Source organism: Zonotrichia leucophrys, chromosome 15 (genome assembly GCF_028769735.1).
Source record: "Zonotrichia leucophrys gambelii isolate GWCS_2022_RI chromosome 15, RI_Zleu_2.0, whole genome shotgun sequence".
In the NCBI taxonomy this organism is placed as follows: domain Eukaryota; kingdom Metazoa; phylum Chordata; class Aves; order Passeriformes; family Passerellidae; genus Zonotrichia; species Zonotrichia leucophrys.
Window position 1 is genome coordinate 9,966,129 of NC_088185.1, and position 25,952 is coordinate 9,992,080.

Here is a 25,952-nt window from a genome sequence, read left to right on the forward strand (position 1 = left end):
ACAGGGTTCCCAGGAGCAGGAGGGGGAGGAGAGTCACAACTGGCAAAAATCTTATGAAAAATGTATAGTACAGAATTGTGTTTCTCTTGTGCGTTTGAACTGCCTCAAGAAACCCACGTGTCTTTCTGCAGCTGGTGCCTCTGCTGATACACAGGAAAAAAATAGCAGGGAGAAGATTAAAATTGAACTGGCTTGGAGTCTGTGTAATCAAGGAAAATATCTCGGTGATTTGCTATTATAATTTTCAATAACAAACTGCAGGGCTCCTGCTGCACTAATAATAACGGGTTGAATGAGGTGGGCAAAGAACCTGCCTCGGGTGTTTGTGTGTGTGTGTGAGTGCTTGTGGGAAGCACTCACAATATTCCCCATCTCCTAATTTTGAAGAGGTATTTTTAGTGCTTATTTCAAAGAGCTTTACATAAACACATCTGCTGGAGGTTTTGCTGGGAAATGTCTTTATGACAGTCTTTTCTGTCCCCTCCCTCTCGGGGGACAAGGGAATGGTCTGAGCATTTTCTTTTTCAATCAGATAAGCAAAGCCAGAGAGCAAGAGAGAAAATCACAGGCTCATTTTGCCGGTGCCAAAAAGCTTCTCAGCCCAAAGGGTGGATTTTAGAAACACTTTGAGCAGCTCAGATCACCCTCACTAGAGCCCAGGGCAGGAGCACAACGTGATGTGGCTGTGGCAGAGAGTGCAGGGATGTGGGAGAGCAGGGATCCTGACCAATCACTGCCTGCTCTTGCACAGCCAAAACCTCCAGGTGAGGAAAGGAGAGGAAAGATGGGATATTCTGTCACCTGTCCATGCACTTTTTGCATGGTACTCAGGAGAAATAGAAGGAACATCCCTGGTGCAAGTAGCTGCAGGCACAGGAGTTTCTCCAGCCTCCCCTCAGGATGCCATATCCTGATGTTCCCAGTTCCAGGCAAGGTGTCCATCCTTCATCATTCAATACCAGTGAAACATTCACAGCTTTTAGGCTCATCAGAGATGTTTTAGCCTTTTTTCTCCGGGGGGTTTGGTTGGCTGAAGCTGCTCCTGCCTTTTCACTGAGGGGTGTAGAGATGATGGGAGCATGAAGGCAGCTAGGGCTGAAGCAGGGAATGTAGTAAAGTTTCTGTATTGGCTATCCCAAATCCTGTGACCTTGGAAATGCTGCCAGTGCAGGTCTGCCAAGTGCACTCAGTGCCCAGGGCCTCTGAAGTGCTTCTGCATCCAGCACCCAACCCAGCTGCATGTGCAAAGGAAAATAAAGGATAAAAAAATCCCCAAAAACTGCTTGGTTAGCATGGTCCAGCCCCAGTTTGCTTACACTGCTGCTTGCAGGGCAGCTGGGAAGGACACAGGGGCTGCACAAGGCCACTGACAGCTGGAACTGCTGGGGTCCATCCTGTGGAGGTGAGGGACAACACAATTGAGTGGGGAGATGGTCTGGTGCCACAGTCTGGCAGCTGAAAGGTCACAGGGAGACAATTTTCCTGCTTTTGTCTCCTCTTGAGATGAGTTACTGGAGGGAAAGGCTGATTGATGGAAGGCTTGTGGCAGGAGGCAGCTGCAGGGCCAGGGGAGCTGGGCTGGGACACGGGAGCCTGTGGGCAGGGGATGGCAGCACCCAGGGAATGTTAAGTGCACAGCAAAGCCCCCTGAGTGCTGTCACTGCGGGCTGGGGGTGTCACTGGGCTCAGCTCCCCGAGCAGCCTGCGTCACCAAGTGCCACATGCCATGGCCTGATGAGATGGCATTGGCTGTGGCAAGCAGCACAGCAGCCCAGGATGGAGGGATGGGCATGGTTTGGGAGTTTGCTCCCTGAGGCAGCCAGTGCTTTGTGCCTTTGTCCTGTCCTCTGTGGGCAGTGCCAGGATCTGTCCGTGGGCAAGGGCAGGCATTAACTGCTCTCCATGGTATCCCCACACGCTGGGGGTCACATCCCTTCCCCAGGCAAGGGAGGCAGAGTGGGCTTGGCCTCAGGGCACTGCCAGCAACAAAGAGCCATCCATCCCTTCTCCTCCATGTGGCCACAGTGCTTTATGGTGGTTTCATCCACCTTCAAATAAGGGATGTTGGGTTCCTTCCCAGCAGTGACCTTTCCTGCATCACTTGTATTGGGGTAGGCAGTAGATCATGACCCTCTGCTGCCAACACGTTCTGTTAGAGAGGGAATACATGTGAGAGCCCAAATCTGACACCACACTGTGGAGGTGGGCAAGCTGGGCTGGGAGAGGCTTGTGCTGAGGACACTGTGTGGCTGCTGCTTCTCTTCCAGCCACTGCAGCATCGGCAAAATTTGCCATGAGCCCAAAAACCCCTCCTGGACCAGAGACTGCTGGGATGGGAAGGGACAGGATGAGCCAGCTGTGGTGGGTGGTTGCACAGGGCATGTTCTGCACTGAGTGCAGCACACAGGTGCCCTGCTCTGGGGTGGGGGATCTCCCATCAGGAGCAGCTGTGCTGCTTCTGCACAGGTCTGATGGACAGGCTGAGTTTCTGCACAGGAGAAAGAAAGGGAAGAGAAAAACAAGTGCAAGTGATCAAATTGCCAAGTAGAAATGGAGAAGCTTGGAGGGCAGGTGGGATGGGTGGGCAGCTGCCTTGTCCTGGTCTGCCTGCCCGTGGCCAGGACTGAGTGCATCCTTAGGGACAAACATGCAGCCAAACAAAGCAAAGAGAGGGAAAGAGGCTGTGTGCTTCACTAGGAGTGCTGGGACAGTGCTGCCCCCCAGCAGGGCACCCTCCTGCCTCCCCTGGCACAGCCCCTGGGCTGAGTGAGCCCCGTGCTCCCAGCAGCATCCTGCTGAGCATCCCCGCTGCTCTCCCTGGGCCAGCTCCAGCACAAACACCCACAGAGGCTTCTTCTTTTCTGCTGCAGGCACAAACAGCAGGGAGGGTGTGATAATCCCTCCTTTGAGGCCACAGAGATCATTCACACCAAACTGCATCACTTTTATATCAGTCATGAAAGACACGAAAGACAATAAGAAAAGAAAATGGTTTTTTTAATATATATATATTTTTTCAATCAATGTCTATGGAGCTCCACGCCAGGGGATTACCAGCCAGTTTAAAGCATTAGTGACTCTCAGCATCCATCAGAGGAGAACATTTGGTTGAATGGAAGCCAGCCTTTGATGGAATTGGAGAATAATTATTTCCATCAATAATTACTTCCAAGCCCAGAAGAAATGGCTCCTGGCACATTGCAGGACAGCAGTCCTTGATTGCCTCAAGGCCAATATGTTTTGACCCCAGGACCTGGAAATCCCATTAGAGGCTGGGTGACAAGGATGTCACCTGCTGTGCCCGGGTCCTGGCACTGGTGTTCCAGCCTGCTGCCAGCCTGGGGAGGATCTCCCCTGCCTCTGCTGCTGGAGTGCATCCAGCTCAGGCTTTGCACAGGTCATTAATTTGGGGACGTTTTTAATGGATCCTAATGATTGAGCCTCAGAAGGCTGCTCTTAAAAGGGGTTTGGGAAAGGCCACAAGCCAATTAGCTGGCACACAGAAAATGATTAACCATGTAGCTTCCTGGATGGTTAAAAATAATGGAGATGTTGGGAAGCAACTGGGGGATTTATTACAGACTTTTTAAAGCAAGAGGGATTATTCACCTCCTGCATGTTCTAGGCCAGAAACATTTCACCCAGCTTCTCCTCACTGATCCCTGTCCCTTTTATTTGGCTGTGCATATCCTTAAATGTTAAGGCATTACAAAATGGGCTCCAAGGAGGAGCTGGCTGTTAGAGAAAGTGGATACTTGTTGAGAGAGAAAACACAGGTGGGAAGAGAGGGGTGACCCATCTGCAGATGCTCCTGTGCCAATTCCAACCCCAAGGAGTGTTATTCACGGCTGAGGCAGGCAGCAGGAGGTTCCCTGGGGCATGCAAGGCTCTGGCCATGCCTAACTGGGGCTTTTTTAATGTGCCATTGCTCTTTAACCACTCTCTTGCCCCCACTTAACGCCCAGATGTGCAGCACACACCTGGCCCTGGCCCTTGTTGCTGTCTCCACAGCCCATGTGTGGTGGCTGTGGTGGTCTCTGCAGCCAAAGCATCTTTCAGTGTGGCTGCAGGGCTGGCAGGGGGACATCCCAGCCTCCCCCTGCTCTGCTGGGATCCACATGGCCTGAGGGCTCCAGAGTGCTGCTTTCCAAGGAGAGGAGGCCGGCCTGGTGACAGACACAGCCATGGGACTTGCAGAGCTGACCCTAAAGTGGCACCCACAGCCCAGTCCTGGGATTGGTTTTAAAATGGTAATTGGAAGAAATGGGGACCCTTTTAGTGCCAGATGAGCCCAGCCTCCCCTGGGTATCACCCCACAGCCTGGCTGGGCCTGGACATGCCCACGTTTGCTTTATCAATTCCATAATGCTCTGGATGACACTAAACCCCAGCGTCTTCAGCACCCCTGCTGGGGATGGTTTATGGCTTTTCATTAATCTTTTCATTCTTTGAAATAAATATCTGCGGGGCCTAGAAACCTATTTACTTTCCTCCTGAGTGTCTGCACACAGACTTGTTTGGGTTTGTTTTCTCCATTCAGCAGCTTCTTTTCTCCATTTCAGCTTGCACAAACCCCAGTGTTTCTTAGAAACCACTGCCTCCAGGCTTTCCCTGCCTTTGCTCTGCTCCTTGCCAGCTCCCAGGGCTCTTTGAGGCACTGACCTGGCCCAGGTGGTTCCCCTTAACTCTGCTGGGCTGTCCCAGGTTCTCAAGGTGGAGCTGTCAGCAGGATCAGGTGTGTTCATAAGCCCAGCACCTTATTTGTAGGATGTTTGCTGCCAGTCAAGGATGAGGATGTGTGGCAAGGTGTTTTTGAGGCATTAGCAGGTTGAGAAAACGACATTTGAAATGGGAAAGGATTTTGGATTTTTTTCCTATTGGAGTGCAAAATCTGTGCTGTCTCTGCAGAGCTGGTGATCTAAACTCCACAGTGAAGACAAAGATGTCCTGACTGGCTCCAGGCTTTTGTTCCCATTGGATTGGATCTGGCCCTGTGCTGTCCAGCTGCACGATGCTCATGGCATCTCTGCCTGGAGAATGAGCAGAGCATGCCTGGGCTGGCGTGCAGCTTGGCTTGGGAATGGGGCATTCCAGAGCCCTGTGGGAACACTGAGAGCAACCCGCAGCTCTCCTTCCCAGCTGCACAGCTCCTGCCTGCAAAAGGAGATTCCCCAGGATGTGGGGAATGGCCCCAGCTGAAGGCACAGCTCCTGATGGCTCTTTGTCACCTCTTACCCCGGCAGTGGGACGCTCAGCTGCCTGCCGTACCCTGCGGAGGACAGACGGCCCGAGAAGCTGAGCAGCTGCGTGGTCAGGGAGCCTGCCAGCACCAATGGCTGTGCCAAGGGGAGGGACAGACGGGACCACGGCCACCGCAGGTCACGCAGGTACGAGCCAGGGCCATCAGCAGGGCCACCCTGGGACATGGTGGGTGGCAGGGGAGGTGTCTGTGGATGTTTGCTCAGCCCCTCTGGGGTCTGTGAGAGCTGGGGGTGGCTTCAATGGCTCTGTGTGTGTGCACAGAAAATGTGTGCAATCGCGTGAAATCCCTGTGTGAGTTTGCAGGGACAAACCTGCAGTTTGTTTCTACTCCAAGGCATGCTCCTACAGCCTCCTTCAGAGTCTTCCAAGGCCTGCCAGTGCTCCTCTGCCTGCCAGGTCTGCTGGGAATCGCCCTGAGCAATTCCCCTCTCCCCATGCTAGATCAGCTCAGCAGCAGTGCCTTCATTAGGACACAGCCTCGTTATCAGCTTGTCGTTAGTCCCTGACCACTTGAGAGGAGAAAAATGAATGAAACGTTGTAAATGAAGCAGCTGGGGTCTCGGAGCCCTGCCTGCTCAACCGTCTCTGGGATTAAAGCCTCTCTGCTCAGTTAAAGATGCAGGAAAGAAAAAGCAAGAAAGCACATTTCATATCTTCAGATTTCAGGCCAACCAGAACAATAATCTAAAGCACACTTTTAATTAGACTTTGATTATTATCACGGAGGAACAATTGAAGTCAGATCAGTGCACGGGAGAAAGCTGCCACATCAAAGACAAAAGACTTTATGTGGGGAGAGGGAGAAGGGCTCTGCAGAAAGTGCCTGGGGCTGCATGGCCAGATGTTGCACTCCTGTGGCTGTGGCAGTGCCCAGCCGTGTCCCTGGGTGTCTTTGGGCAGGTGTCCGAGCTCAGTGACAATGAGACATCCTGGAAAATGCAGATTTCTGTCTGCATGGAGGTGGAAGGGCCACCAAGGTGTGCCACATCCTGCTGCTGATCCGTGAAATCCTTGGGAGGAGCAGTGAGGAGGAGGATGTGGGTGCTCCATGGGGCCATGCCGTGCTTGCACACTGAATTTACTGCACCAGAAGCACTCATTATTCACAGCTCACAACTGAAGCATTAGCCTGCAGTTTCATTTTGCAGAGCTTTTATTTTTTTTTTCCCAAAGTGTATTAAAAGCACTAAGCAATTGAGTTTTTATGATATGTAATTTCAGTGGTAATTCAAGCCCTGGATGATCAAGTGTTGTCGGGGTGGTGGAGTCTGAGTGTCCCCCCCCCAAAGTGTTGTTTGCTCTGCATTAGTACTTTCATTAGCAATAATGTTTGTTCTTGCTGCAGAAAACTGCTCAATTTCTAGCCTATTTTGTAGTGAAGATCTCACAGCATTTTCCAGCTGTAGGGCTGCTTCTACCCATCCCTTGCTCCTGGCTGTTCCCAGGGGCAGGATGAGAAGTGAGGAAACTGAGGCACAAACCCAGCACCCTCAGTGATTTTTCAGAGGCCCTGGGGAGCTCACTGTGCCCCCACAAACCTTGGTCCTGGATCCTTTTGGACTGGTGGATCTGTTTGGAGATGCACATGGCTGATTTGGGCTGATTTAGGGATGCCACCAGCTGCCTCTGTCTTTACAAGCATTTGCTTTAGTTAATGAGTAGCCACAGAGTATCTGTCATTTTTTTTCAGCCCAATACTCTGAATTAATTAACCACGGTATTTGCTTTTCATTGAAACATAACACGATTCAGCATCATATGTTTAAAGAAGAAATTAATTTGCAGGAGGGTTTATTTTCAAGGTTTAACAACTGTATAAGAGATGCATATCTCCTTCAATTACCATAGTGTCTCAATAAATATATATATATTTCTAATCAATTGCTACTTAACACATGTCAAGTCTTTATTATAGTTAGATGCATCTGGTTGCAATAATTACTGTATGCAAATTAAATGTCAATTAATTATTTAAAGCATATTTACAAAGAGCAACAAAACCTATAAATCTGTTTTGGAGTCGTTAACCTCAGCAAACATGTTTTAGATAATCAGCATTGCTGTGGTGGAGCTGTCTTGTTATATCTCTGTTAGACAGTTTGTTTAAACTGTGACTAAATAATTTGTTAGAGGGTAATGAGGCAACACCCACACCCACCATGAACACTGACCTTGCTGGCCCATGTCCCTGAGGTGGCGATGCCAGTCCCATGTGAGGCCATTCAGGGTTTATTTTTATTATTTTTAATGTTTATTGGGTCTTGTCCCCCATCCTCAGCCCTTCGTGCGATGGGGAGCGGCCGCTGCCGGCTCGGGGGAAGAAGAAGAAAAAGAAATCTGGCCGCAAGAAGAGAAGGAGGTGAGGGAGCCATGGCGGTGTGAGGGGACACACAGGGCAGCCCTTGGCTGGGTGTGAGGGAGCCATGGTGGCATGACGGAGCCATGGCAGCGTGAGGGACACGCAGGCCAGCTATTGGCTGGATGTGAGGGAAGAAGGTCATGAGAGAGCCATGGCAGTGTGAGGGACAGACAGGGCAGTCCTTAGCTGGATGTGAGGGGAGAGGGTCATGAGGGAGCCATGGTGGTGGTAGGGGACAGGAAGGGCAGCCCTTGGCTGGGTGTGAAGGAGGAGGGTCACAAGGGAGCCATGGCGACATGAGAGGCAGGCAGGGCAGCCCTTGGCTGGGTGTGAGGGAAGAGCATCATGAGGGAGCCATGGTGTCATGAGGGGCCAAGCAAGGCAGTTCTTGGCTGGGTATGAGGGAGCCATGGCAGTGCGAGGGACAGGAAGGCCAGCCCTTGGCTGGGTATGAGGGGAAAGGGTCAGTGTAAGATGGAGGAGTGAGGCCTGGGGGTTCCACAGCCCAGGGAGGAGCCGCCATCTTCTCGCCCTCCCCTCAGGGCAGCAGAGCTGGGTTGAGGCTCATCCCTGGGTCCATCCCTCGGCCCATCCTGCTCCTACCAGGACCCCCAGCCACTCTGCCCTGGAGATGCCACTGCTAGTGGGGTGAGTGTTGGGGTGGCCGGCATGGCTGTGAGCAGCCCTGTAGTCCCTAATGCCTCTCTGTCCTCCCTCAGGTCTCCCTCCTACAGCCCTTCACCTGTGAAGAAGAAGAAGAAGAAAAGCTCCAAGAAGCGAAAAAAAACCAGGTATTTTTTTCCTTGAAGATGCAATGGCTTTTGGGGGTTTGGAGAAGGGGTGGAAGGCACTGCTGCCTGGGCAGCTGTTGGTCCCAGTGGGCAGAGAGGTGTGAGGCTCTGAGCACTGCCAAGAGGAGGCATAGCCTGAGTCCCTCTGGGCTAGGAGGGCATGGAAAGGGGTGTCCACCCAATGCAAACAGAGAAACGTGAACTGTTGGGGTGTGGGGACACAGAGGTGGACAAGCCAAATCACTGAGAGGTCTGTGGAGCCTCAGCCTGCTGTCCTTGCTGTCCTATTCACACGTGTCCATGCTCTGGAATGCCAGTGGGATCAGTGCTCAGGGCTTGTGCTGGTCCCCATCCCTTCCTCCCCAGCCTGCAGAGAGTGTCAGGACCAGAAAATGACTCAGACCAACTCCCCACACCCACATCCCAGTCTCCTCTCCCAGCCCCAGTGACTGTTTCCACCTTCCCCTCTGAAGTCCATTTTTAATTCAAAGAGCATGATTAAATTTTAAAATTGCAAATATTTCACTGTTTTCTCTCAGCTGTTAAACCAATATTTGGCGAGAACAGTGGATTCCATCTCCCTAAGAGGGTTCATGTATTTATAATATATTGAACGAAAGAGAGAAGCTACCAAAAGTGAATAACAGGGTGAAAAGTTGAGCTTGAATCTCCAAAGAGCAAGGGAGAAGGAGATACAAAGATATAGGAACTTCTCTAAAAGGCTTTCTTCCCAAAGAGGAATTCTTATGCTCTTTTGTGGATGCCATCTTCTGATGGAAGTCCTGGGTCAGAGACTTTGGCTTTGAACCCTTGGTAGCCATTTAGGTGTCTCCTATGTCATCCCAATGGTGCTCCAGGAGGCAAGACAGAGCCATGATGCTGGTTTGGCTGTGAGGCTGCTCTGGAGTTACACAGAGAGGATTTTTCCCTTGACTGCTATTTGGTCTTTCATACAGATAACCAGGGAATGGACCCACCTCTACATGCAGTGCAAAACTGGAGGCAGTAGCAGAGAAAAAGGACCCACCAGAGATAGGGGATGTATCTGATCTCTCTAAAGACTTGTTATCCTGAGGACCATGTTCTCAGTTACTTGTAGGGAAATACTGCAAACCAGTAGTTTTTAGCTGCTCCCTCACCAGCTGCCTAAAGGAGAGGCAGGACCATTCTGCTCAATGAGGCCTTTTCTCAGTGCTCAGTTCGAGCCTTAACATTGTCTTGGACTCAAATTTCCAATTTTGTGAGACCCTGTATTCAGTGTACATATTTGTGTCTTGCAGGTTGTCATCAAAGAAGAGAAGGCACAGGTAAGAGTTGAGCAAGTGTGGGTGGTCCCTTAGAAATAAGAGTTTAATGGTCTTTTCAAGGTTGATGTTCACTGATTGGGAGCAGAGGACATTTCTTCTGTTTTTCCTTGTGGAATCCCCTTGGGTCTCCCCCATTCCATGTGGTTTTGGGGTCAGTGACTCCCATGGTGTGGACTGGAAGAGTTCTGATTCCAGTATCTGTGTATATATTATCAAGAAATACTCATTTTCTCTATGGAAAAAGGCAAAGTCACCAAGTTGGCTGATCCCTTTGAGGGTTTTGGCCAAGCCCATGAAGCAGATTTGTCAGCAGGCACTCAGACCCCCTGTGCTGTGACAACCATGAATCCCTTTCATTTTTACTGCATGCTCTTGGGCAACTGAGCTGTAACATTGATTGTGTGATTGTGCAGCTTTTTATCGGAACAGAAATCTCCAAATTAATTAGCCATTTCTTATTTAGTTCTTCAAGCCCCAAAAGTAAGAGAAAGGAAGAAAGAAAACACAAAAAACAGTAAGTAGTGGTTCATGGAGTTCTCTGCCCTGCCTGCACAGTGTGGGGCTAGGAAGTGCTTGATGTGGTGGGGCCCCTGGAGCTAACACCTGCGGTACAGCTCTCAGCATTTCTCAGGATTACTTTGAAGCTAAAACCAGCAATTCTGGTTTTGCTGGAATGGAAAAGGGCTTGTAGAGGCTGGAGAGCTTTCCTCTGCCTTTCTTTTGTGACACCTCTTTCTGTACTTTGTGTATCTTGCACGGATGTGCAGAGTCTTGTCCATCCAGTCCAGAGAAAAGGCTCCAGCTTTTCTGGTGGGGGCAGCATGAGAGGCTGAACACTGACCTGCCAAAAGGGCAGGCTGGCACACCCTTATGGGAAGGGCCTCAGCAACTCCTGGTTTGCTGCTCTAGGAGGTTGCATTAGGACCTACCCATGAGATACAATACAGCCAAGGATCTGAATGGGGTCAAAGAGAAGAGAAGGGATTGCTTGGAGGGGATGGAGTTTGCAAAAATCTGGGCTTGAGGTTCAGCCCTGGAGTGTTAGCAGAGCACAATCTTTGTTCTGTGAGGCACGTGATTGAGGGGCATGGTATGAAATGGGGTTCCTCAGGGCTGGAAGGAAGAACTGTTCCTCAGGACTGTAAGCTGCCTCTGTTTTTCGCTTTGTTCTCTGTCTTCTGGGAACTGCAACTTGTGGCTTCTGACCTGCTTTCAGAGCAAGGTAACAGTCTCGGGGCTGAACCTTGGGCACAGAGCCCCTGGTCAGCTTTGCTGGGCCTTGTGATACTGCCTCACAGGCCATCTCCATTGCATGCAGAAAGCCAGTCTCCTTTTCACTAAGAATTCTGCACATTAAGTGGCACAGTTTCAGCTCAGTTTCCCCTCAAGCTGGGCTGCCCTGCACCTAGAAACCTCAGTGGTAAAAGAGAGGCTCCCTAGGTTATCTGTAAAAGGAGGCATCTCCCCAGCCTAACCATGCAGTTAAAGCTAAGATCCATGTCCTGCTGGTGTGCCCTGACCTCAGGGAACCAGAGCTGCTGGAATTGCTCTTGGGGGATAAACCAGCCCCAAGGCATTTTAGCTTCATTTTTCTGCTGGCAAATCAGAGCTCAGCCACTCCCAGTTTCTGCAAATCTTTTGCTCCCAGGCGTGGATCAGATGGATCCCATGAGGATTTTTTATAATCACACTGCTTTGACTTATCTTTGCATCGAGCAACTGGTTATCTAAAACACACAGGACCAGCCTTCCTTTCTGCAGGAAGGGAAGACAAATTGGAGGGACTGGTGCAGGGGGTTAAGGGCGAACACATGGATTTTCACACAAATCCACCATATGAGTGAAAGATGTTCAGTGTTGCTGATTTTAGCTGTATGGAAATAAGAAAGGAGGATCCCCAAATGCCAAGTTTAAGAAAAACAGAATCATTGGGTGTGAAAGGCATCAAAGAAAACAGCCAAGCAGAGTTGAAGGAATTGCCCTGGAGGTTGCCCTTTTGTCTTAAGGGAGATGCTGTTCTCAAGCAATTATTTGCTGAGTTTTTCTACCAGCAAGTTGCTAAATGCTGTCCAAGCAGGTTGTATTTGTGCTGTCAGAGCCTGTGTTGTGTGGCCATGAAGTCAGGCTGTTCCCACCAGCTCACCCACAGTTAGCTTTGCCTGCTGGCACAGCCATGCCAGCCTGAGCAGATGGAAATGCTTCCAGACCTAAATTAACTGCTGTGGTGAACAAAGATGGGAGGGATGGGGCACAGAAGGTGGCAGCTAGCCTGTCATCCATGTCACCCTGCTCTCTGCACCCAGGACTTCAGCTGTTGGCATGAACAACTATAGTCCTTAGGTAACAGGGCCAGGGAATCCATGAGGAACAGCCCGGTGGTGCAAAGGAGCTGCAGCAAGCCCTCTGTCCCCTGCACACAGTTTGCTGAGGACTGTCCTCAGGCCCTGCCAGAAAAGGCAGCAGCAGTGACTGGGCACCTGTCAGAAGCCAGGGATTTGGTCCTGTCTCTCAAGCAGGAGCAGTGCACAAGGCAGGCTGTGCTTAGGAAAGCTGTACTTTGTGCAGCATTCACGAGAACTGCCCACAGGACTGGCTAAATGCTCCCACCTGGAGAGGGTGGGGAAGGCTGGCTGCTACTGAGTGAACTCTATCACTTGGAGCTTGTCCTTCTGCACCTGCTTTTTAACAAGGACTAGGGAGAGGGCTGGAGCTTTGTGATGGGTTGCACACAGAGATGGTCCTTCCCCCGAAGCTCAGCAACAGGAAGGTCTTGGGCAGTTGCCTGGCTGTTACAGGGTAGGCTGCAGGATGAAAGGCAAGCACATGGCTCTTTAAAGTCTTGGTGCTGGCTGCTGCACTCCCACATGCTTGTCCACAAATCTTCCCCCAGCATGCTACAGAGCCAACCTCTAATAGCTTGTGTGTAAAATGCTAGCAGAAATCTCAGGAAGGTGTCACTGCAGCGATGAAGGGACGGAGAATTTCTCATGCCTTGATGTTCTGTGCCACGTTTCATACACCAATCTCTTCGGTTTAAAAGGCATACCTCCCTTCTGATTTGAACATTATCGACCTCAGCCTTCAGCTGCTGGCTCTTGCATCCCCCACTTGCTCACCTAATGCTGGTTTTCTTTCTCTGCTTCTTAAAGCTCTCGTGGGCGCACCCGGAAATCCCATCGGCATCGGCGCTGCCACTCTCGCTCAGAGAGCTCCGACTCCCACTCCCCCAGCTGCCGGAGCAGGTAACAGCACTGCTCCCGAGCTCAGGGTCCTCAGCACTGCCCGCTGGGCTCAAGGATGTGGCTGCCACAGCCTGTGTGACCCCCAGGCTCTCTGTGCACAGCCACTGCCCATTCTGGCAGCAGCAGTGTCACACCGGGGGCTGAGCTGTTTGTGGTCTCAGCCATGGAAGGGTTTTGCCTCAGGAAGCAGTGGCTGCAGCTTTTTGATCTGAAAGTCACTTCTAATCCCCATGGCTGATGCTCAGCCCATGACAGCTGATTCCGGTCTAGTGTCCCTTCCCCAGCCCAAGGGTTTTGTACTGCTGATGTCCCAGGAAACCCTTAAACATGGTCTTAGCAATGGAAATATATTTGCCCATGGCAATCTGTAGTCATTGTCTTTGACCTGATTAAAATCTCTCCTCTGGATGACAGATGCGTCCTGGGGCCGGCTAAGTGGATGCTGGTGCTAGACCCAGGATTGCTGCAATAGCAAGTCATTTATACACATAATAATTTCATTTTTCATGTTCTCTGAAAGCACTTGAACAGCCCACCCCCACTCTCCTACTTCACTCCTCCTAAGTACTGGGAATTTTCTTATGAAAAGCTGAAGATCAGTGGGGGGAGGAATGCGATCAGTAATTGGAGGGGTGCTCATACAAGAGCAGAGTGTGTTTTCTCTTGGAGGTGTGTCACCATAGGAACATTCTATGGTGCAGGAAGGTCATGGCTTGCCTCGAGCCACCATAAAATCATGCACTGGAGCTGAAATTTGAGGTTAAGGTCCAAAGCCTGGATGCAAAATTATTATTTTTCTTTTAAAGTAGAAAAGCAAAACATCCCTTTTCTCTCCCTCATGACTCCACAGAGCAGTCATGTGGAAGAACAGTCTCCATGTGCAGAGTCCTAGCACAGACCTGCCAGGGGTTGGTGTGGAGCTGGGAAAGGGCACTAGTGCAATCCTAAGGAATAACATTTTGGTGTTCCTGTCTCCTGGAGGCACAGAGCCAGGTCTCGGGAGGAAGGGCGTAAAACACGGCGAAGGCGCTCCTGGCACCATTCAAAGATCACAGCAAAGAGAAGCTCCTCTGCAGAGGTTCAGGCCAGTCAAAAAGCCAGCCAAACCCTCCCACTCTACAGCTTCCTGTCTTCTAAGGAAGTAGTAAGTATTACACACTGTCCTTCTTTGCTTGAATAGCCAGAGGAATCTGGGCAAGAACTCTGATATGAAATTTTTATAACTCAATTATAGTGATGTTAGACGAACTTGGTTAAACTGTATTATTAATTCATGGTGCTGTTTTCCAATGTATGTAAAGTCATTCCTTCCTTCAGCACTTTCACACCAAGGGTGGGGCTGGAGAGGGGGAAAACTTGAAAAGTCTTTAGCCTATGAATAATGAATTGAGGACATTTAACAAAAAAAAAAAAAAACACCAAAAAAAAACCACCAAAAGTGGCCTCCAGAAACGATATTTTAAAGGGAAGAGTTTGTTATGCAGTCTCTGCTCAGCTGGATGTGAACTTATTTCACTGGTCTTTACATCCAAAAGTTTAGTCCTTCAGGCTGAAAAAGGGTATCAAACATATACAGAAGGAACATTTACATTTAATGAGCTGGTGATTATTGGCATGGGATGTTTTCTGACTATCAGGATCCTTCTAAGATCACTGCTCCTCTGGACTGACAAGCCCAGGGGCCAAATTTGGAAGTTATGAGCAGCCCTCATTGATGCTAATGGGAACTGCATGTGCATCTGAGGGTAAAATCAGGCTCAGTGCCTTGGGATGTTTTTCCATATACACAGAAAGAGATCATATAATACATGAATTGAGGGAGCAAGAGATGGAGAGAAATATTATATAGAGATTGATATCAGCCTTCCTTTTCTGTGGCATTCTTCCCCTTTGTTCCTGGCAGCAGTAAAGCAGAGGTGTGATGCCTGACTGTGGTGTTGGTATCAGATAGGCACTCTGGAGAGAGAAATTGCTGCATAGGACTGGAGGTAGTGCAGGATCTGGCAGTCACACGTGTGGATGTGTAATGCTAGAGGTGTTTTGACTAGAGTCCTCCAAGCCCCAAAGTTGTTTTCTCCTTTAGGCCCAGTCATCAGTTGGAAATAGCTCAGCCACACGCAGGAGCTACATCAGATAGGAGAGAGATGGTGCCAGCAAGAGGAGAGACTCTACCCACTCACCCACACAGACAGCGTGCCGATCAAAATACCCAGGGATTGTACGTGGGTACAGACAGGCACAAGCTGTCTCTCAACATTATAGATATGCATATTTGCTCTCGTTATAGAGCGTGTGGGGCCATGTGAGTCACTGCTTGTAAAGCCTTATAAGGCAGCCTGGAGAGCAGAACCTCACACCACACGCTGGTGTGTGCACGCACACGCACAGGAAGAAAAACAAGGTATGGAGCTCATTGTCATGAACTGGGGGTGTTGCTGAGCTCAGAGCTCCTCCCCCCCCACAAAAAACCAGTGAGCCAAAGACTGCATCATGTCACCAGGGTGTTGTTGAGTTCAAGCAGTGTATTTTTCATAAATGCTTTTGAGCCTAAGCCTAGTTTTTAATTAGTGCTAGGTTTCCTCTCTCGGAAGCCAGGCTTCCTAAGTCCTGTGAGGCCAACTGCCAGCTGTTCTGTTTCCTGAGAAAGAGTAAACTCTCATTTAAAATTTTAAAAGCTTTAAAATGAGCTAAACTCAAGCATCCTGCACTTGTTTTTCCATTTTGCTTCACTCGAGGTAAATGAGTGAAGCAAATGGAAAAGCTGCAGGGAAGGAAAGACAAGAGCTTGATAGTTCCAGATGCAGGGGGTGGATGCAAAGTAAAAGTCATCAGGATGCTCCTGTATTCTTTCTAGTAAGGGTTAATAACTTAGGCAAATATTTTAATGACTAAAAGGCATAATGACTCATGAAAGCCACTACTGTCCTCCTGTCCCCAAAAGAAGTACATTCTCTTGGGACACCATTCAAGAGCACATTTAAGCACTTGTTCAAATTGAAGCCCCTGGTTAAGAGCTGCCCCTGAAATTTTGCTGAATAAGGTCATTAAATATCATGTACTCAAAACTGGCAAGAGAAAAATGGAATGGGAACCTTTAGTCTCATTTATTAATGACTATACACAACCCTTTGAAGCCTTTCCTTTTCATGAGTTAAATGGTTGTTCTATGAATAAGCTTCGTTCTGTCAGACTTTGAGAGCAGCCTGAAATGAAAATGTGCTCTTGCAGAATATGTTGATCATATATTAAAAAAAGAAGCTGGAGAATAAAAGATTTTGTGGAAAAAAATAAGAATTAGGATTCAAAAATGCCATGTTTCAGTCCTCTGTGAGAATTGGTATGTTACACTCCCTATCCTTCCATCTGGCATGGGCTTCCAAAGCAAACCATCCTTACCTAGGGAGATGCACTGTCATATCTCCATAGAAAAGGGGCTGTCCAAGGAGGATCAGGGAAAAATACACAGAGGTACAGGCAAATATGAGATAATGCTCTAGCACTTCCAAAACAAAGGTTTTGCTTTTCAAGATGTTTTTTATTCTACATTATTTTGCTTCTGAAAATTTGAAGTGCTCTGTGGTAAATTCTGCTATCCTCCCCACCCTATTTGTCTTCGTTCCTTTGTAATGAAACAGCCACAATTCCTAACTAGGTCTGCCTGGAACTGCTGGGGGATAAAGCACACAAAACAATGCCCTGCCTATGCATCTACCTTGCTGCTTCCTTGCCTCTTTATGCAAAAGCTGATGCACCCACACATGCATGTACACATGCAGAAACACCTCCAAGTTCCCTGCTACTTTTCTTTATGGCAGTGAATTTCCAAGCTTTTCCCTCTCCGTCTTCTTTAATCCCATGCAGCAGCACGAGGCACCTGTGGAGAGCAGGATTGTGGGCCTGTGCCTCAGCAGGCACAGAGAGGCTGTGGGTAATGTGCAGCATTTATTTCTATGCAGAATACCCCTGCCCAGCTGCAGGCACTTTATTCCACACCGACACAGATGGATGACTGTGCCACCCTGCTTTCCTTTAGCAGTGCAATATAAATACCTGCAGGGCACGGATCTAATTGCCTTTGTTGTTGCTGATGAAGATAACTGCACCGTGCATACACTTTCCTTGCCAGCTCCTTTGCTTTCACTGTAACTCATTTGTGATGCCACAAATTATCACAGGCTTGAGCCAGATTTCCAGTGAAGCTCAGTGGGGTACAGCTGGTCCAAATGATGCTGTTTGTCTTTGTGCTCGTGTCTGCAGGAAGGTTGAATGGGGAAATGCTGTGCAGGGACTGGGACAGAGTGTGCTGGAAGGCTGAGGAAACCTTATGGCAGCTTGCTGCTGCTGTTTTCTAGCCTGGGTTTTGGCTTACATAGGAAAAACTATTCTTTTGAGTGCTAGGCAGTATATTTTTGACAGCAGACAGGGTCCTTCAAGAGCAGAAAGGGAAAACCTATAAATATAGAAGCTGTACTCTTTTTTTCCTTTTCCTGTTTTCCTCTCCCAGCTGGGGGACTGAGGTTACCCCTGGTTATTGTGTGACAAATCCACAGCTCAGTGCTGGGAGCAGCAGCTGGAGGGAAAGGATCATTGCCTGTATCCATTGAAGGGCTGGGCTGTGCACCAGGTACCAAAAAGAGGTGGTGGAGGACAAACCCTTGCTCCAAAGCAGTGCCAGCCTGGCTCAAGCTGAGGTGGGGATACAATGCCAGCACCCCAGCAGGCTAAAAAGATCCTTGAAAAGAAACAAACCTTTGCTTGGCATTCTCTGGAGTTTACCCCAGCAGTGTACTGGTGAGCCAGGCTGCTCAGCAGTGCCACCATCCAGCCCCAAATAACCCAAGCTCAGGGCTTGCAGGGACAGCTGTGTCATTGCCTCCCTGCTCTGTGGGACAGAAAGCCTCACCCTGAACTCTCCATCCAGCCAAAAAAAGGGGGATCTTCCCACTCAGTGTTCCTTGACTCAGGGACTCGTGAGTGTGCCAAAATACTGAATTCCTACAGAACTTGTGGTTTTGTACTCAGTCAGAAGTTGGCTTTCCAGCTGGGGTAGGCTCTCAGCAGAGGTGAGCCGTGTCCCCCAGCTCTGGCAGGTGGAGAGCCCCAGGGCAGGCACGCAGCCCCAGCAGCCCCAGCAGGTGCTGGCCCCGCGCCGGCGGCGCTGGCAGATGCCGGCCGGGGTCACCGACACAAGTGTTTCACTCCTTTCATTAGCACAGTGCCTGGAAAAAGAGAGAAAAGCAGGCGTTATGCCCCTCTGAAAGAGAAATTAACTCTGCTTTGAAGTGAGTTGCAAAACAAGAGAAAAAAGGCCCACGGATGAAATCCTGCAGCTCTGAGTGAGGCTGTGCCACTCTGCTGTCCCCACATGGCTGAGACAACTTTGAGCATTGTCATCTCTCGCCCAGGGGCTGTTTGTGGCACAGTAAATGGAGTTGTTCAGTTTATCTGGAAGAAGAGCAGTGATTATATTTTTGTAACCTATTAGACTGCACTGCCTCTTGGTCTGGGATTGCACTTGGAATTACAGTCTGGAATATGAGTGAGTGCTTCATTTCTGCTCCCCCCTCATCTTGATTAAATAATGATTTGAAACGAAAAAAATCCAATAAATACATATCCTGGGTTCCCTTGAGGGCAGCAGTATGTTCCCTGCTGAAAGCTGGATGAAACAAAGTTCACTGAGATTATTTGATTACTTATTAGGTGTTGTGTGTGGGGGGAAATCCAAATGTTCACATAGAGAGAATTAGATTTGTGGAAGAGCAGGCTCTTTTAAGCCACCCTAGAAAAGTAAAAAGCCATTAGAATTCAGAATCACACAGAATGGTGTGATTCAATTGAGCTCCGTGCAGTGTTTTTAGATGTGGCACTCTGTTTCCATCCTGGGTGACTGGCAAGACTTTCAGTAAAATGGGACCACGAGCAAAGCCAAGATCACCCAGTGGGGAATACAGGGAATTGGTCTGAGCAGGCAGGCAAGCTGAGCACCCTCTGATATGTCCTGGCTCTTGCTGCAGGGCAGAACCTCCCCCAGAGCCTGCAGGAAGCCACTGGTTACAGCCTGGTGCCCCAGGGTGGTGGGGCTGAGAAGCTGCTGTGTCCCCCCTGGCACCTCCCTGGCCCCATGCAGACGCTCCAGCCCTCTCCCAGACTGTCAGCTCCATATTTCACTGATACCCACACTGCCTCTTGCCAGTGTTCCTGCCACAGATGTTGAACTACAGAGGAGCTTGTTGATCCTCCCGGTCATTTGACAGATTTTGTGATATGCTGACAACAGTTGCTGCTTTGAAGGTAGATGTCAGCCAAGGCAGAGCAGAAGCAAGGATGCCAGGTCCTGCAGTCAGTCTGAAAAGCTGCTTTAGAAATGCCAAGAAACTGCTGTATTTCTTGGCAGCAGTAATAGCTTTTCAGTTTAAACTGGGAAGGAACAGAAGGAAGGTATTTCTGTGTGTGATGCTGGGGTCAGTGTCCCTTGGAACAACCCTGTGCCCACTCCACGCTCATCCTACCCTTGCAGCCAGGGAGTACCTCACAGGCTGTTTATGCCTGTAAGTGAAAGGTGATGTAAAGCTGGTTGTCTCTAGGTTAGGATTCATCTTAAATGCAAACCAAAACCCATCTTTTAAGAAAAATTCCTGGTAATATATTTGAAAGTGCAATCCTGTATATTCTGGAATGTGGCTGGGGAGAGTGCAGCGGTCCATAGCACAGAGGTCAGATCTCTTGGGGCTCTGGATGTGGCATCAGGGTTTCAGCAAGAGCTGGTGAAAAGCAGAGCTGGTTATTTGGCTCCCTTGGGCTCCTGTGACATTCCAGTTTCTGCTGGAGTAAGCAAGGACCTGTAGAGAATTGCTAGAGCTGAGAAGAAGCAAGGAGCAATTCCAGATGCTGAAATGAGGACTTGCAATGTGTGTCTCCACTCATTCCTAGCTGGGAGCATTTGGGAGATATTTCTGCTCTGTCCAGGGCTTCTGCATTGAAGGTGCAAGTTGGCTAATGAAGAAGGATCACTTAATTTCCCATGTTTGCTGCTGGGGCTTCTGATTCCTCTGAACTGGGACTGAGCATCAGTTAGAAGTTAGCGTGGGGTGGAGATGGGGAACTCCATTATGGATTTGCTGGGATGAACCAATCCTGTATCCCAGAAGCAGTAACGCTTCTCTCCCTGGCAACACAGAAAGTACTTGGAGATCCTCCAGCTCCAGGTGTTTTCAGAGCAGCAGAGTGCTGTGGGCAGCCATCCTGGTGCAGACTGTGCTGAGAGCTGCTGTGGGTGTTGGTAGCTCTGCTCTGGTTTCAGTCCCTGCTGGTTCAGCACCTGTGTCCCAGTCAGCTGTCCCTGTCCCAGTTAGCACCTTGAACTGGGTCGGGAGCAGCCCTCCCTGGGGACACAGACTGAATGCCACTGGCAGCAGCGTGGATGTGGAGGCACCATCTGATAGGATGAAGGAGATCCATGTGAAACATGACACAGGCTGAGTCTGCAGCCCCTCTGAGGATGAAAAAGTCATCCAATCCAGAGCTAAACTTTCCAAAGGGACTGGCCCTGTGCCTGCTGTGTGACAGCTGATCCAGGTCTCCTCGGCTGCCTGAGATAGCACCAACATTGCAATGTGGTTTTTTGGCTCAGAAGGTCCCAGACTGGTGCCCAGGTCCCTGGTGTGGAGAGCATGGCATAGATGGGGCATTGTGTGCCCCAGAACGTGGCATGAGGGCATGTGCACGAGTGTGAGGGAGCACGGCTTGCTGGGAACATGTTTGGAGGACTGTCCTGAGGTGGGGGAGCCAAACCTGTGTGTCCCCACTCTAAGAACCCTGCACCAAACCTCATGAGTGGGTTTGAGGAGAGTGGAGGCTCTGAGTGAAAGAGGAGGAGGCCACATGAGAGTCCAGATGTGTGCATTGGGCCCTAATTCTCACCCCATTGCAAGGGCAGATGTTAGCATTAGCACAGCCTCACTCCCAGTGCTGCCACATGCCTGAGCTGGCTCAGGTAAATGCCAGTGCAGTTAAAACTGAACTATAAAATACTGAAATGATGCAAATCCCCTTGGTGGTGCTCAGGGTCCCAGAGAATAGCCCAGCCCAGGTCGGTCTGTGTGAGTTTGGGGTCCTTGCTTGCTTGTTATGCTCAGCAGTCCGGTCAGGGTGTGGCTGGACCCCCTTGCAGAGGCTGGCAGGAGCAGGGCTGCTGTCCCCTTCCCCACAGTGGGGACACTCTTCCTCCTCCATTCTTTTGCTTCTTCCCTCACTGAGTTCCCTTTGTCATTTCCATGCAGCTCAGGGGGATTCAGTGCAAGCTGCAGCTTTCAGCACAAGCCATCAGCCTCCAGGAACGGGCTGGACAGGCTAATTTAAAGCAGAAGGAAACAAAAATGAATAATAAGGGAGAGAGTCAAGCAGACAAAAAGCAGTCATGACATTTGCATAGAGGAGGCAGCAAACAGTTGGCAGTGTGGATTGAAGAGAGGGTTTATGTTTTTTTCATGTAATTTGAGACTCTAATGATGGACTTATGTTGCCCGCTCTTCCTTTTTTCTTACACCTTACCTACTAAAGGAGGAGTTCTTGATGGGTAAGTGGATGCTATCCGCAAGACACCAGGGAATTTATTAGAGGTCACTTGAGCGCATTAGCTATATCTTCTTCAGGGGGTAAAAAGCACACAAAGAAATATCTGTATACCTTTTATTTCCAAAGGGATTTTTCTTTTTTCCCCTCACCCTATTTTTTCTTTTTATTTTTACTTTTTTTCTTTTTTTTTTTTTTAATTTCAAAGTGATAAGCTTGTTTATTTGCCAGTTTTTGCTTTGTACAGAAGCCCTTAATTTGATTTGATTTCGTTTTTTGTTGCTTATTTTAGTGACATTGGTTCAGCCACTTTATTAAGGAAGCTTAAAAAAATTCACTCATCTAAGTTTTTGTTTCATTTTTGTTTTCTTTGCAAGGATTATGTAGGTTTTTTATATGTATATACCCCTTTTATTTTCCTCCCCTTTTTAAGGTTAAATAAGGGCTTTGTCCTCTGTTACATTTTTTATTTAGTTAGTTATTTTAATTCTTTGGTTGCCCACTTACTTTGTTGAACTCTTTTGTTTAACATGAACCGCATGCTGATACTCTTTGCATGATCTCTAAATCTTCCCGTTATTATACAGGGGGAAAATAAGTTTCTTCTTACTGTGGATTTCTTTTAGGGATATGTGCTTTTGTTTTCTTCTCCTTTCTTCTTTTTTTCTTTCTTTCTTACTTTGTTTCTTTCCTTTCCTTTTGTTTCAGTGCATCATGATGGTAAAATTTCTGGGTTTATTTGAAAAAAAAAAAAAAAAAGCAAAGTAAAACCAAAACCAACCCCCCCAAAAACCATTCAAACAATGCCAAATGGCTTTTTTGCTTTCAGATCTCTCAGTCAGGGTCTTCTGCTGACCTCTTTACCAAAACAGACAGCCCGCCTGGCAACCTAGCCAGCCAGAATGGAGAGTATCATGAATATGACTCAGGAAACGATACTTCCTCCCCTCCCTCCACTCAAACGAGCTCATCCAGGTCAAAGGACAGCCAGGAGAAAAGAAGTCTAGTCCATGATGGCTTTGGCCATGCCTTCTCGTCCGGGAAGCCCAAACTGGCCAACAGCGGTAACAGCTCTGATTCAGGAAATTCCTTCACCAGTTGCTTTTCCCACACCAAGGGAACAGCTTTGGAAAATCTGTCTCCAGATGCCCAGGGACAAGACCGAAGGTCAGTGATTACCAGTAGCTGCTGGTACGTTGTTGCTCTGTGTCTCCTGCCTGCTCCAGCTGCCGTGGTGAGCTGGCAGGGAGCTTTGTGTGCTCTGGAGGCAGGCAGGTACCAACCAGACCCACGGTCTTGCCAGTCTGGAGTCCAGAACTCAGCAAGGACCAGTTGTGTAGCCTGAGGAGGAAGATAAAACCCAGCCATCACATCCCTGGACATTGCTTGTGGCAGTGTTTTGGCATTGCTGTGGCTCATGCAGGGTTTGGGCCTGGGTCAGGCTGTGGTCACAGCACATCCCTGCTCACCTGGGCATGGCCATGTCAAAAAAGTCTCTGGCCCTTCTGGGCACAATGTGAAAGGAGCATCTGGGGGTTGCCATGCTAATTCTCCCTCTCTGCCTACTGTGGGGAAGGGAAGTGGGGCTTGTTTCCACTAACATCATTATGGGCTGTTCTTTCACCTGTCCAGTGAGCCAAACCCAGCGTGCCCCTTCCTCTTCCCAGCTCATCCAGCACAGCTCCAGGGTGACAAGACAGCATCTCCTGCCAGTGGGGAGCACAGGGAGGGGCAAGGACTTGGCTGGCTGCAGGATAACACAGCAGCAGCTCTGCACTGGGGCCACAGGGCATCCAACCACCACCCAGTGCCACAGGTCATCTTCAGGAGAGGGGAGTAGCTGCCAGCCTCCATGACCGGCTCCCATTCCTGGGTTTTTGCCAGGGCATGTTGGGAATGAGGGCACTGCAGCGTGGTGGCTGGTACCCAGGGCTGTGCTCAGGCTGTGGTTGTAAAGAGCTCTTCCAGCTCAGGCCCTTGGGTCCTAAAGGCTGAAAGTTAGAGCAAGGACATGGTTTGGAGCACTGAATGTGACAGGAGGGAGCCAGGGTAATGGGTTTTAGTAAGAATAAGCCTCATTTTTCAGTCAGAGGGTAAAATTTTATGTCTGTCTGTACTTTTTACACGGTGACTCCAGTGGGGTAACTCTGCCTTCACATGGGTGGAGCTGGGATTGCAGCTGGCCCTGGCTGCTGGGCTCTGACCCCAGTTCATTCCAGAGCACTTCTGGAAGAGGAGGAATTCACGCAGCTGTCCAAAGGCAACAGGACAGGCCTGCTCAGTGCCCACTCACGCTGCTCCCCAGCCAGGCTGGAGCACAGCCCTTGCCCTGCCATGCTCTGCCTTTCCCCTGCTCCAGCACTTTTGACTTCACTCCCTGCCCAGCACCAGCACTGCTCGCTGGCCCCACCAGGCTCTGCCAGCCTGACACCTCTGCTGTGCTGGGCATGGGGCACATGAGCTGCTGCCACAGTGCTCTTCCAGACCTCTTCTCCCTGGCAGAGCCCAGAGGGTGAGCTCTTGGATTCTCACACACACACGGGGTCTTCTGCAACAGAGCCTGGGGAGCTGAGAGGTCCTTTTCACCTCCAGTTAGGGAATGGAAGGATGGGAATATTTATTTGCTGGAGCATGCTGCTCCCCTCAGCCAGGGGGTTCAGCCACAGCTTCAAGAAGTGCCCAAATGTCTGTTCACAGAGCGTGCCTACCGTCATGTCTGGGCTCCTCAGAGGACAAGAAGCGAATCCCGCTCCCCTCGGCGGCGCGCAGCTCCCCGCGCAGGCCCGGCTCCCGCAGCGCCTCCTGCAGCAGCACGGGCCGCTCCTCCCCCGCCTCCAGCCGCTCCTCGCACCGCCGGGCCTCGCCCAGCTCCTCCCGAAGCAGGTCCTGCTCCTCGGCAAGGAGGTAGGGCCAGCTGGAACGGCTGTGTCCATGACCCGGGGCAGTGGCTAGCTCTTGGCAGCCAGCAGGCTCCTTGCAGGGGGAGGTGTAAGAGTGTGGGATCCACAACTGGCCATGCAGAGCTGGGCTGAGACCCTGGGGAATGGGACATCTTTACCCGCTCATCATTTGGAATAGTCTGGTACAGCCTCACCCTCCAGCATCTTTAACTCTTTTATGTTTCCTTCCCGTCTGCAGGTCTTCCTCACGTTCCCCCAGCTATTCCTCCAAATCCTGCAAAAAAAGTCCTGGGAGTAGAAGTTCGAGGCCTCGCCGGAGCCCCAGTTACTCCCGCTACAGCCGTAGCAGGTACAGCTGCCTGCTTGTGGCATCTGCTGTCCACCCATGTGGTACCTGCTGCCCCACACTTTCCCTGCCTCCATCGCTGCTGTGGGTGGTGGGCAGAGCCCGAGGCTCCAGCTGGGTCTGCCCACACAGCCAGCAGCCCTGTCAGACATGGATCTGACTGCAGCAGGGAAAGACACTCTGCTTTTGAGAGTCGCAGCTCTGACAAAGAGTTGTCAGGCTCATGGAAGGGCCCCTGCTGTGAGGGCAGATGTCAGATGCCCTGAGGCTGGTGCTCACTGCCTTGCAGAGAGAAACACAGTCCAGGCACCTCTACTCCCTCCACACACCATAGGAAACAGCCTCCCAGTTCAACCCTGGAGATGCCTTTGGCAGGTTTTCCTGGTAGCACCTGTGCTGCTGTGAACATTTTGCAGCCTCAAGATCGTACATTGCCAGGGTCGATTCTTGCAGGCTTTGACAATCCCCGTGCTGGTGAGGAGGACACTTGCAGCATGCAGGGATCAGGCAGGCCCTTGACCTGTAGTGTGTTGCTTTGCAGATGGCACTGAGCAGGGTGTATGAAATCAGCCACGCTGCACAGAAGGGCCTGTGCTGACGTGTATGGGAATTTAACAAAAGAGAAAACCATAGCAACACCGGCACTCCTTCTGGCGAGGCTTACACAGCCCTGCAGGGCTACCAGGCCCTCAGCTCACGTGGGGCCTGCTGGCAGGGCTGCTCCTGCCAGCTCCAGCAGGAGCTAAATACACACTGCACCCACTGACACAGGGCCCTGGAAGCCATCTTAGCTTGGCAGTGCAAAGCCACTGGAAGACACTGCTGGTTGCAATTAGTGGTGCCAGTCTGTTTGTCCAGCTGTGTGAGCGCTCAGAGGTGACACCACCACAGCACTTAGAGTTGTCCCTTTGGGAGCTGAGCGTCCTCTGCCCATCTGTGCCTCCATGGTCAATGTCTGTCCATCCCTGACCCCCCCCCAAGCCCCTGCAGTGACAATCCCCCTGCTGTGCCTCCGCAGGGACCGCGAGCGGGAGCACAAGTACAGCTCCAGCGAGAAGGAGTCGCACCGGGAGCGGCAGCGGCAGCGGCGGCGCCGCTCCTACTCCCCCCTGAGGAAACGCCGGAGAGACTCTCCCAGCCACCTGGAAGCCCGGCGCATCACAAGGCAAGG

The 25,952-nt window shown here is 50.2% G+C and overlaps 1 protein-coding gene across 3 annotated transcripts in view; it reads left to right on the forward strand.

Moving 5' to 3' along the window:
- The window catches only part of SRRM4 (serine/arginine repetitive matrix 4), a 45,043-nt gene that overhangs the window by 12,796 nt on the left and 6,295 nt on the right, over positions 1 to 25,952 (forward strand). The window contains exons 2-12 of one of the 3 annotated variants that reach the window (XM_064727321.1): positions 5,244 to 5,387; positions 7,541 to 7,621; positions 8,341 to 8,412; positions 9,693 to 9,719; positions 10,183 to 10,233; positions 12,869 to 12,961; positions 13,943 to 14,105; positions 22,365 to 22,702; positions 24,233 to 24,439; positions 24,674 to 24,784; positions 25,800 to 25,946. In XM_064727321.1, the coding sequence (XP_064583391.1) occupies positions 5,244 to 5,387; positions 7,541 to 7,621; positions 8,341 to 8,412; positions 9,693 to 9,719; positions 10,183 to 10,233; positions 12,869 to 12,961; positions 13,943 to 14,105; positions 22,365 to 22,702; positions 24,233 to 24,439; positions 24,674 to 24,784; positions 25,800 to 25,946 (1,434 nt within the window). The remainder of the gene's footprint in view (positions 1 to 5,243; positions 5,388 to 7,540; positions 7,622 to 8,340; positions 8,413 to 9,692; positions 9,720 to 10,182; positions 10,234 to 12,868; positions 12,962 to 13,942; positions 14,106 to 22,364; positions 22,703 to 24,232; positions 24,440 to 24,673; positions 24,785 to 25,799; positions 25,947 to 25,952) is intronic. The other 2 variants (XM_064727322.1, XM_064727323.1) reach the window with 2 other exon arrangements.